This window comes from Python bivittatus, unplaced genomic scaffold (assembly GCF_059951505.1).
Source record: "Python bivittatus isolate LINGU-HERP-01145 unplaced genomic scaffold, Pbiv_v1 ctg000220_np1212, whole genome shotgun sequence".
Lineage (NCBI taxonomy): Eukaryota > Metazoa > Chordata > Lepidosauria > Squamata > Pythonidae > Python > Python bivittatus.
In genome coordinates, this window is record NW_028277048.1 from 36,614,815 (window position 1) to 36,626,919 (window position 12,105).

The 12,105-nt window shown below is 40.0% G+C and overlaps 1 protein-coding gene across 7 annotated transcripts in view; it reads right to left on the bottom strand.

Moving 5' to 3' along the window:
• Positions 1-12,105, bottom strand: part of SDK2 (sidekick cell adhesion molecule 2) — a 365,800-nt gene that overhangs the window by 47,095 nt on the left and 306,600 nt on the right. For all 7 annotated transcript variants that reach the window (XM_088138347.1, XM_088138346.1, XM_088138350.1 and 4 more), the window contains 4 exons: positions 6,298-6,493; positions 5,828-5,926; positions 4,773-4,964; positions 1,503-1,624 (listed from right to left, as the gene is read on the bottom strand). In XM_088138347.1, coding sequence (XP_087994473.1) covers positions 1,503-1,624; positions 4,773-4,964; positions 5,828-5,926; positions 6,298-6,493 — 609 coding nt within the window. The remainder of the gene's footprint in view (positions 1-1,502; positions 1,625-4,772; positions 4,965-5,827; positions 5,927-6,297; positions 6,494-12,105) is intronic.

The following is a 12,105-nucleotide window of genomic DNA, read 5'->3' on the forward strand; positions in this document are numbered from 1 at the left end:
GTAGAAAGATTTAAAGTTGATAAAAAAACTTATGGTTTTGAATGTGACAAAACTGTATTTGAAAGTGAGTTATGTACTAATGATGAACCTCTTATTGTTAAAATGTATAAACTTCTATTGAGATTTGAGACAGAGGATGAACAAGTTAAGGATTGTATAATAAAATGGGTAAAACATTTTGGATATAATATATGGTTGGAACAATGGGAAAATATGTGGATGAAGGGGCTAAAATTTACATTATGTTATAATCTTAAAAAGAATTTTTATAAAATGATGTAGCAATGGTATTTGTCACTGGAAAGATTGTCAAAAATGTATACGGGAACTTCAAATATATGTTGGAATTGTGAGCAACAAGAAGAGACTTTTTATCATTGTTGGTGGACATGTAATAAAGCTAAAAAATTTTGAACTCAAATACACATACTAATTCAGAAGATTTTTGAAGTTTAATATACAATCGAAACCAGAGATATTTCTTTTGGGGCTGATGGACAAACAATTGGAAAAATCTCATGAAATTTTGTTTTTATATATGGTAACTGCAGCAAGGCTTTTATATGCTCAAAGATGGAAAGATTCAGTATTACCTACAATGGAAGAATGGATTGTAAAGTTGATGGACCTAGCTGAGATGGCGAAATTGACAGATTTGATTAGATGAAAGACATTGGCTAATTTTAAAGCTAATTGAAAACCCCTTTTGGACTTTTTGCAGGAAACAGAAAAAATGAAATTATGATATATGGATTTGATCATTAGTAAAATTAATAGATTATAGAAAAAATGGATGTTAAGTTGAAATCTTAGAGTAAGAGTTTAATGTATGTTTTACTTATATCTGTTGTAAAAGAAGTTGGAAGTCATTCTTTTTCTGTATTTCTGTTTCCTTCTTTTTCTTTACTTTACTTTTGCTTTTTTCCCTCTCCCTTTCTTTTCTATTCTTCTTGATTTCTAGCTCGTTAGTTTTTATCTTTTTGTATTCAAAAATTTAATAAAGTTATTATTAAAAAAAGAGATTTCAAAAGGATTGCTCATTTTCAAACAGATTTGCTGCTAGAAATATTTTAGAGGTGACTATTTCTGGATAAGATTCCTATATAAATATGAAATCTTGAGGTTGTATAGTACAATTATGAATCATATACCATGATGTCTATTGCTCCTATTATCTGATATCTTCTATTTACTGTTTCTTAGATATTCTAATTCCCAAATAGTCATACTTTTTTCTTTGTTCTTGTCCTTAGCCACTGCAGTATTTGGTTGATCTACGTTTTTTGAAATTGAGCAGAATAAAAGCATGCAGGTGGTTGTGGTGTGTGTGTGTGTGTGTCTTATTCTGATTTGAGACTGAATTTCATGTCAAAAAGTTTACATAAAGTGCAATTATAGGGAAGCTTCTTTAACTTTCATACAAAGCTGGATGGAGGGCCATAAACGGGACGAAACAAACAGCTTCCACTGCTTTTTTTACCAACAAATGAGACCTGCCTTACCTGAACCTCTACCTGCCACCTGGAAATGGAAGTCTTGCCATCATAACCAGGACGAAACTGAAGTGTGACTGAGCGGGGACCAATGTTGGAGATGCCCAAGTTAGTTGGGGCCCCAGGAAGTTCTGTGAACAAGGGAAAGCAGAGAACATGGAACTCATTTAGCCATACCATAGACCAGTGTTTCTCAACCTTGGCTATTTGAAGATGTGTGGACTTCAACTCCCAGAATTCCCCAGCCAGCCATTCTGGGGAATTGAAGTCCACACATCTTCAAGTGGCCAAGGTTAAGAAACACTGCCATAGACAATGCACGTTGACCCAGCTATTCTATATACACCACAAAAATGGCATCTTGCCCAATGTCTGTACTGACAATTTACCTGACTAGTCATGTCTTCTCCACTCTGGTGCCCACCAAATGGATGGCTTTCTACTTCTGTCATCATTAGCCAGCATAGTCTTCCGTATCAACCTGGCTAATGGAAATTAAAGGCCAGTCCATTTCGAAGATACCAGGATGAGGAGGGCTGAACTAATCTAAAAGATACAACAGGACCAACATGCAATCTGGTAAGGACAGTAAGAGGGAAGACTGAAATGCACTATTCCAAAAGAGTCTTTAAGGTAAAAAGAAGACAATAAACATAGATCCAGCAAGCTACATACGCTGCACACTACAATTTAAAGATGAAATCTCCATCAGTTTCAGATAATCAAATATGTTTTTGCTCAAGTGGGCAGGGTGGGGTAGGGTGGGGTGGGATAGATAAACAGTTTAGCTCTTGTGTAAATACTTGCCACATCTAAAGATTGATCTCTTATTACAATATTCACTGATGTCTTAGATACAGAAACTTAAACAAGGGCAATTCTAAATCTAGAGTCTGGTGAATCAGGTGGCATTCAAATTCTTACAGTAAAACAAAAATAAATTAAATGTGAAGAGGCTATAGAACATTATTTCCTAAAAACCCTGGGCTTCGAGGAAATGCCTCCTTCGCTAAAGGTGACCTAAGATGTTAGGGAAGCTGAGAAGTCATACAAATAGCTTTTGGCATCCAGTGTCCATGCTATAAAAAAGCAATATGCATCACTTTAGATCATTTCACAGAATCTAATTAAATTTGGGCTTATACTTATGAGTAACAAAACCATTTTCTAAGAATAAGTAGGTTCAAGAGGAGGCAACTTTGAGCCAAGAAGAGTCAGAGAAGAAGTATTTATTCCTGCCAGGGAAGAAGAAGGCTCTTAGTAGTTAAGTCAAGAACTTAACTACTATGATTTCTGTAGAACTAAAAACAGCTAGCATCTCCTTAACAATAGCTAAGGAACCAGAGTGGGAGGTTGTCATTGCCCTCATCTCTCGCTTGTGTGTTTCCACAGAGCACCTGGCTAGTCATTGTGGAAAATGAATCCAGGAGTATCTAGGCCTTTGGTCTGATCCAGCTGGAAGGATTAAGCATCCTTCTCTTCCTCCTGCAGTTCCATAGAAAAAAGTACCCAATGGGTGTTTATTAGGGCTGTGCAGTGCTTTAGATTCAGTTTGGAAGAGGTTCTTTGGAATGCATAGGAGCATGAAAGCAGCATCTGTCTACAGCTTGTTAAAGCTTTTGTGTCACTCCAAAGCATTGGAGCCTATGAGTTTCATGACATGTGTATTTTGTGTTGTTTGCTCCCCAAGTATCAAGGCCTGCCAGCAGCAGATAAGCTAAATGACCCCAACCTCAGCCCACAAACAAGAAACAGGAATAAACAACACACAGCTTTTGGTGACTGACATGGTGGCTTATTAATGATGCATTATAGGACTGCCACCTACTTGGCACAGGCTTGATATTGGCACAGGCTTCAAACAAATATCTAAAGTGATTTGAATATTCATCAGATTCAAAACTTTCATCTCATGAAGGTCACCAGGGGAGCTGACAGTGTTGTCTGTAATTTCATATTCATTACTTTGGTGTTTGTTAATTTAATAATGCTGAAGCTTGAGAGTAGTAGCTTGTTGTCAGATTGTGACGGGCATGTTATGTGCCTGAATGAATGAAGCACACACTTGAATTAATTGAATTACTGAAAAGAACAAATATTGAAATTAATTGAGATTGACAAAGTCAAAGTTCAGTCAGACAAACTGAATTAAATCAGATATGGAATATTATCTGTTTGAGAAAATGAACCTTCAAAACTGTGCATGAAGGTAAGAAAAGGCAAGTGGAAGACTCATCCTTCATAATGGGAAGAACATAATACCTTAGATAAGGTTTGTTCTTTGCTAAGGTTTGTTATGCACAGCAGCAGAAATATACTGAAAAAAAAGTGTCCCCTTATTAAGATTCATTGCGGTTTGTAATGATGTCTTCCTTGTCTAACGTGCCCTGGAGTTGCATTTGGAGCTCTGAAGATTCATGGTCTAAGGTTTCTGTTTGGCTAGTGTTCCAAACTGATGCTCCTCAAAGGCATGGTTAAGAGTTCGGGTTAGGGAAATCTTCCTGAAAACAGCTCAGTCAGTTCTGAGCACTCAAATCAGATCTGCACATTCAGTGTCTTGGACAACAAGATATTAGTCTCAGTAATTTTCACAGCAGGCACCTACAGCCTCCGAGGCAAGACAGGTTACCTGGTTGCAAGATTTATATCGCTAGTATACAGACCAGATATAGGATTGCTGTTTAGAATAACTACCCTGAGTCAAAAGTCCCAACTTTTTGCATAAAGGAAAAGTATTTTATCTTTTGGACAGATGTCCAAAAATATGCCGGGGGGCGGGGAGTAGGGAAAGGGTGGGAGGAGGAGAATGGCTTTCCTGCTATCACTTCTCCCCTTTTCTGAAAAAGAAATCAAACGCCTTAACTAAAAGAGAGGTAAACCTGACATTTGTCAAAACATTCCCTTTCCTCACAAATACACACTGACAAAATATGAGAAGAATTTGGGCAACTATACTTTTCACTAAATCATTACTTGAACTGTATTCTCTTCTGGTGTAATTTTCCTTATAACTTGAAATATCTGGATTGATCGGTTTCTCTCTGTACTTATTATTGGGCTTGTAATGCATTTGTATATACACCCACCTATTTAGTAATTTCTGTCACAAGTTCCTGTCAACTGCATCCATTCATTGGCTGTAAACAAAGAATGGTCCCCTGTGCTGTGCGTCCTCTTGTCAGAATTTCCATTCTGAACTAAAGGGCAGAGACCGTGATCCCCGGTAACCCTTGTGATAGGCTGCTAATTGTTGCAGCAAGACCAACAAATTAAGCTTACCTGGGGGAACCCCAGAAGAAATGGTAGAAGAAGAAACCTGTCCTTGTCCCTTGGATGTCATGGCTGCCACTTCAATAGTATAGGTAGTCAGAGCAGTGAGGCCAGTAACACGATATTCCAGGGTGACATTGGGGAGGTAGTGTGTAACACGTGTGTTTGTGCGGTTGTATTCCTCCCAGGAGATTCGGTAGCCTAAAAGAACCCAAAATGTACATAGATACACAGCACTACACATCTTGCATGCATAGCCAGGATGCAAACAGAAGAAGCCTAAATAACTCACTAAAATCTTTAAAATCTATTTACTACAAGCAGGGAGGGAAGCTACATGAATTTCCAAGAAGTAGATATAAGCCTGGTTCCCAAAATATTTCTGCATGAAAATTTCCATACGGCCACTAATTTTATCCTCTACATCCTCAGAAACATTTTTATTCTACCTCGTCATTGCTATCCTAAACATGGATAACGGAACCACAAAAATCAGGACCTAGCAAATGCCCTGTCTCTTGTTCTTGTGCTTGATCTCCATGTTTCTTTTCATGGGGAGAGGAAATAAAATGGCATCCTGTTCGGTTTAACCCAAGTGAATGTTGGCAAGGCTCCATGGTGACTTAACGTCTACTTCAGCACTTTAAATGAAGTCTGGTGCCTTGTTTTCAGCTGAGCGGGGAGAAGAGTGAACTAAATAAAAGCTCCTTGCAATGTGCAGTCACCCACCCAACAGCTTAGGTGTTAATGCTGCAGAGGTTTTCTCCTGTGCCACACCTGAGTAAGAGGTTAAACGTCCCAGGTGCAGGTGTGCTACAGAAGCCCACGACATTCTGGGGACAGATGGACATGGTGCAGACTCTGGATTGGCACGGAAGCTACATTGTGGAGGGGCCCAGAGCTGAACTCTATATAGTCTCCAGCTGGTAACTCTTCTGACTAGTTCATTATCTTTTGCTGATGAGAACATATCCTGGATGATACACTAATCACCTGTGCAGAAGTTTACCAAAACATAATTAAAGCCTCAAGCATGAGCCTCTTTATCTGGAAGTATGTCTTACCTGTTAGGATGCCATTCTTTTCCAAGGGCTCTTGCCAGCTGACCTTCAAAGATGTGTCTAGGATCTCACTGAAGCTGAGGTGTCCCACTGGACCCGGAACTAGCCAAACAAAGAATCCCACCAGCCAGAAAATTACAATAGAACAACCATTCTATGAATTCTTCAAAAAGGTAAACTATTGTCCCTGACTTCCTAGAGGAACACATTTAAACCCTCTTTGGGATTGGATGCAAGTTCAACTGCAGTAAGTAACTGCAGTAAGTATCAGGGCCTGCAGAGAGTTATTGCAGTTTCAGCAATGAAAAGCTAGACCATGCAACTGAGGCAACAACACAGATTTCTGCAATGGTAGAGGGTGCTTAACACATGTTGCCTAGTGTGTAAGGGGAGTGTGGACCCACAGTTTAATGGACATACAGGAATCAATCCAAGAGCTGTGCCTTGCCCAGCTCCAAAGGGAATGGCCGTACCGTCCTCATGGGTGCGCACCAGCTGTGGTGGGCTGCGAGGTCCATCGCCTGGTGTGGTGAAACACAGCACTGATGTGAAATATTCTGTGAATTTCTTGAGACCTGAGATATAACCAACATGGATATTGTCTTGGAAGTTAGGCCGCACTGTCACCACAGTCATATCTTCTTCTTGTATTGGTTCCCAGGCAATTAGCTGAGAGAAAATGAATATAATCATGTTTTGATCAGATTAATCTGGGTAAGTATGTTGCATGAATACAGCAAATGAGTAATTGAACCTGCCAGTGAAAAATTAAATCAGAAATAAAGTTTATTTAGGAAGTGGCAAAGAATGGCAAACGGTGCTACTTAATTAAGTGAAAACTAAGAAGGGTAGAATTAGAACATTTTTTTTTCATCAAGTTTAAACACTTTTGAGATCTTATATGGGGATGTTATTTTATTTTCTACACAATCAGTCCATAATATAAGGTATTCTTGCAGAGAAACATACTTAGTAAAGGTGATGCAGGAAGACCTGTAGAGGTCTGTCATCCTTCACTGGTTTTTTTCATTCAGTGGTGGCCTATGGATTGATCCATCCATCCATCCATCCATCCATCCATCCATCCATCCATCCATCCATCCATCCATCCATCCATCCATCATCATCTATCATCTAAACACTGGTATTCCAACTAGCATGTATATTATTCTAGGCAGCATAGCTACTGAAACAACCGTTGATTAATGAGTACTGGAGATGCTTGCTATTTTTTTGCTAGCCCTCCCTCCCTCCCTTTCGCAACACAATCAAGAGAATAGAAGAATACAATGCAAAACCAGCCCTATATGAGAACATGAAGAAAATAAAAAGATGGCAACATCACATCACATCAGGAGAAAGCTCTCCGAAATGGCTTGGCCTTTAAGAACTTTTTAAAAACCAGCACAGAGGGAGCTAATCTGATTTCTACAGGGATGCTGATCCACAATGTTGTACTGTAGCAGAAAAGCAGTGCCTTCTTGCCTCAGTCTCCCAAAGCTCCCGAAAGTATGGATTTGCAGCAGTTTCTCCCTGATAGATCTGACAGGCAGGTCAACATTGTTTAGAGAACGTATCCATGTGCAAAAACATTAAGGGCTTTATAGGTCAAAACCAGCACCTTAACTTTGGACCTGTGAACCAATTGATAATCAATGCAGGGTCTGCAAAACTGGTACTTTGCAAGTTTGGGTGTTTTCTTTCCTCTTCTAGGTTGAGCAAATATTGGATATGGTGGTCATTTTTCTGGTTTATCTTCCCTGCACACTTTAGTAGAACAAAGATTTGCTTCATGCACACAGAGTCTGGTAGAGTGGATTAAAACAGCAAATTCAGTACGCCTTGGAAAATATAGTTCTGAAGAGGATTGTGTGTGTGTGTGTGTGTGTTTTAAAGAAAGACAAAGAATCATGTTGTTCTTTGTCTTTAAACTGTCCCCTGCAACCAGTTGTTACAACAAATGCCCAAATAAAACTGTCAGTGAAACTCACTCGCTTATTGTCTATGCCCTAATTCAGGGATAAAAGACATAAAAATTACAGAATCAGGGAAACTAAAGTTAGAAAGATGTAATTCATTCTTAAATTTACATTCTCTAACCCAGCTTGCTATTTTATCATTGCAACTTAAGATATAAGCGCTAGTGCATTGATCTCAACAGGCTTACTACATATGCTTTTAATTAACTGGGCATGCAATAGCCATTGGTTTCCATATCTTTATTGTCTTAAGCCAGCAATACATTAGATCCCAGAATCTTGGAATAATTGAAATCTTGAAGTTACCTGCTATGTGGGTAACTGCTTTGGGATATAGGCCTCATCCACACACTCTCCTTGCCCTGGCACTGAGATGAAAGGTTAACAATTTGTTGAGGACATATCCTTGCCACAAAACTTCCATCTTGGTACCAGCCTGCTGCTCAGGCTGTACAGAGCCACGGAGATGGCCCTGAAGAGAATATTCAGAAGCCTTTATAGAAACAAGGGCAGAAGCTTTCTTTAAACCCTAGGAAAGGAGATAATGTTAGGAAGAGACTCAGTCTGGCTCCTCCCTGACTCAGTGAGGTATAAGAAGGAAAGAAGATAAAACATAAGACTTACGATTCTGTTATTATAGCCTACCTCTATAAAGTATAGTTCTTGTCTTCCTGTGGTGTTGGTTTCCTGATCTGGTCTGCCTCACAGGGCTGACACAGAATCAAAGTGATCAGGCAGGAAAGAGGTGTTTTCCATCAGAAAATGCAATACAATCTCCCACGTGAACCTCTAATTCACATAGCGGGAGAGCCTGATGGAGGTTGGTGGCCTGCAGGGCTCCAACTGTCCCACTGCAGGGCTGCTCCCTCACATCTGGCTGCTGAGCTCTGTGTTTCCACGGCCATTTCTGCATCAGCTGCCAGAGAGACCAGAGCTTTCCTGGCAACCAAAGTTTTCTATTCTTCTATTTTTAGGCTCAGGTGGGAATTGTAACCTTCTAGAAGATATTCCATGAGGTGGCTATTTCTATCAGGTGATCCCTGTCTACCTTGCACTCCTCTCCAGCCTGCCTGCCTCTTCCCCCTGCTGAACACTGAACCTTCACCTTCCCTGGTTTGCTTCCTTTGATGCACCTGCCTGCACCTCTAGGCTATGCCCCAAGAGCAGCAGCAGCAGAAACTGGCGCCTCTGTTCTCAGGTCCATGTAGAAGTGTGAGAGTGTGAGTGCCTGCACTGTTCCAGAGAAGAACGATGCCCTGCCTTCCTAGAGAGTCCTCATTATTGCTTTGTAAAACAACAACAACAATAAAAAAGAGAAGTGTGGTTTGTTTTAAAATGTGAAAAAAGAACATTTTTTTCCCTTTAAGGGAATGACACAGTGAATTGGACACAAGGAAAAAAGAGGGAAAAAATGGAGAAAATGGAGGGGGTGGGGAGAGGCAAAACTAAGGAGCTGAAACATATGGAAGGAAAATAAATTTTAGGAACTACTGAGGCTAATCTTCCTCCTCCCCAACTCTAACCTTTCTCCCCTGCCGAGTGTGGCTGCTTTGCCTGCTCATCTCCTCACCCTTCTGCTGCACCTGCCATTAGCTCTGTGCTTCCCCAACAGCAATAGCGCGCGCACGCACACACCCCTTCATGTGGGAGCAACAGTATGGCTACTTTGTTTTGGAAATGTGGTAAGAAGAACCCTGTGGAGGCAGCACGGGCATACTTTTTTCCCATATCAAGGATGGCACAATTTTGAAGGATGAGGAAAAGCCCATAGTGCAGTAGAATTACACTGGAATAAGTGTGTGAAAATTTAGTCTTAGATAGCAGATTTAGATATAGACCCCATAGACTACAATCTTAGATATAACTTTTAGGTAGTTCAGATCCTGTAGAGGGCATAGGGAATGGCCTTGAAGGACAGGAGGAAGAGCTGCTACCATGGCAATGGTCAGATAAGCTGGGGCCAAGAAATTAGTTCGAGTAAATGTCTCAGACAAGCCCCTCCCTGGTTCACACAAAGATAAAATGAGGGAGAGGGAAACACATTCAGACTTGCAAGATTCTGTTACTGGAATGTTACAATAAAAGTAGTCCTGAGCTACTGTACATGGCACTAGTTTCTACCTGGTAGGACTGAAAGATCCTAAATAAAGCTTCCATACTTCTTCATGCTTCCTATTAAGCTCTTGTGAGCAGATGGTTGGAACACTGCTGTTAACTTTCTCTTCTGACCTGCAAAATATACTGGACTGGCTGTATAGCCTCAGAATTATTCTGCAGACAGTGTTCTTCCCCTTGCCTAGTATGATGACCCATTCTGTAGGCTGGCCTGAAGAGCAGCTAGTTATGCAGCACTAGTGTGAAAAAACTGACAGGCAGTGCACCATGATGCATCTTCTGTAATGGATGATTACATCATTGGTAGAACACCATATGATGCACTCCTTATGATCCTCCCTTGTCTTTCCTCTGCCAACACAAGAGCTGACTAATATAGTTTCTGATAGGTAATGTCTTCTTGGGATTTTGACTATAAGTTTAAAGAATACTGAAACAGACATACAGATACTGGAAAAAGCATTTAGGTGTATTTCTAAGAAATTGGACTGGTCATTTTTATGGTTCTCAAGGCTCCTCAAGATCATGCCACCAAAATTTGGCAACAAATCCCAGATTTTGGTGGCTAACTTTTAACTTAATAACAGCAACAAAGAAAACTTTTATTTAGCTCTCTAGTATGCTTATCATGGTTCTTTTATTGAAGGAAAAATCCCCCGACCAGACTCTTCCAGATCATCATAACAGATCACCAAGAACTGAAGACTGGAAATTCCAGCCCCATCCCTTCGTTAATGTCACTAGGTCTTGGCCAACCCCCTGTAGCTCTCAGAGGCTGAAAAAAAAAGAACTGGAAAAAAAATGTGATCCTTGATCACAACAGGTTATTATCTGGGCTCTAATTCGGTTCTAGTAAGAAGTTAACATACATCTCTGAAATATTTCACCTATATACAAGTGTTTAAATCCTTGGATAACAGCCAGACGGGTATCAGGTTCTTGAAGTAAAGTCTGGGTTTATCATCTCATTCTTGACATACCTGGTATTAGCTTTCTAAGCTAGGTGGGATGTGACTGCTGACCTACATGTCCATCTGTTAAACTTTGGTTGGATCTAGATTTACATAAATACATTTAATGATTCTGGCCTCAATCCCTACTGCACTATTAGTCAAAGTGTTGCCTGAGAGCCATGTGGGATTTTAACAATCCTCTTCTATGTCTTTTTGTTCCTCTGATCTTTTTTACTTCCCCTGAGTCTCTTCAGAGTCATGTGGAAAGAAGTTCATTGGAATTAAAGACTGCCAATTCTTTCTCTGTAGCAGAGAAATGTGCTGCAGGGATAGAGAATCAGGCATGTGCTGAATTCTCATTGGTTTTTTCTCTCTTAGAGATCTGCAGAACACTGAAACCATAAGGGTGCCCTACGTGATGACCTAATAAAAAAGACAAAAATGCCTAGAAGTCTTACCAGCAACCATATCTGCTGTTTAAAAGATTTATCAGCTACCTTCTTGGAGTTGGGCGGTCTTAGCAAATCTAAATAATAATAATAACAATAACAGTACACTGCGATACCTGGAGACAGCAGAATAGAAGAGAAAGAACTGGAGAAAATCACAAAATATAAAGACCTGAAAATAGAAGCTGAATGACTATGGCAAAAAAGCCAAGATAGTACCAATAGTAATAGGCGCCTTAGGTGCAATCCCAAAACATCTGGAGCACCACTTGAATACCATCAGCATTGACAAAATCACCATCAGCCAATTGCAAAAGGCAGCTTTACTTGGAACAGCTTATATCCTGCGACATACCTTTAACACCGTCAAACCATCACAGAATAACATCTGCCTATCCCAGGTCCTTGGGAAGGACTCAATAGGTGGATAAAAATGCCAAATCCAGTCTAAACATCTGGCTGACTGTGTGACCAACAATAACAATAACAAATATTGCAATGTCCACTATCCAGACTTTTTTGTCTTTCTTATCAACTATGGATAAGTCTGGGGTGTTATGCGGCAGGTGCTTGTCTGTTTGAATTCTATAGTGCTCTGGGTCCACTTTGTATAGTCGACATTGCAATACCTGGAGACAGCAGAATAGAAGAGAAAGAACTGGAGAATATCACAAAATATAAAGACCTGCAAATAGAAATAGAATGACTGTGGCAAAAGAAAGCAAAGATAGTATAAATAGTAATAGGCACCTTGGGTGCAATCCCAAAACATGTGGAGCACCACT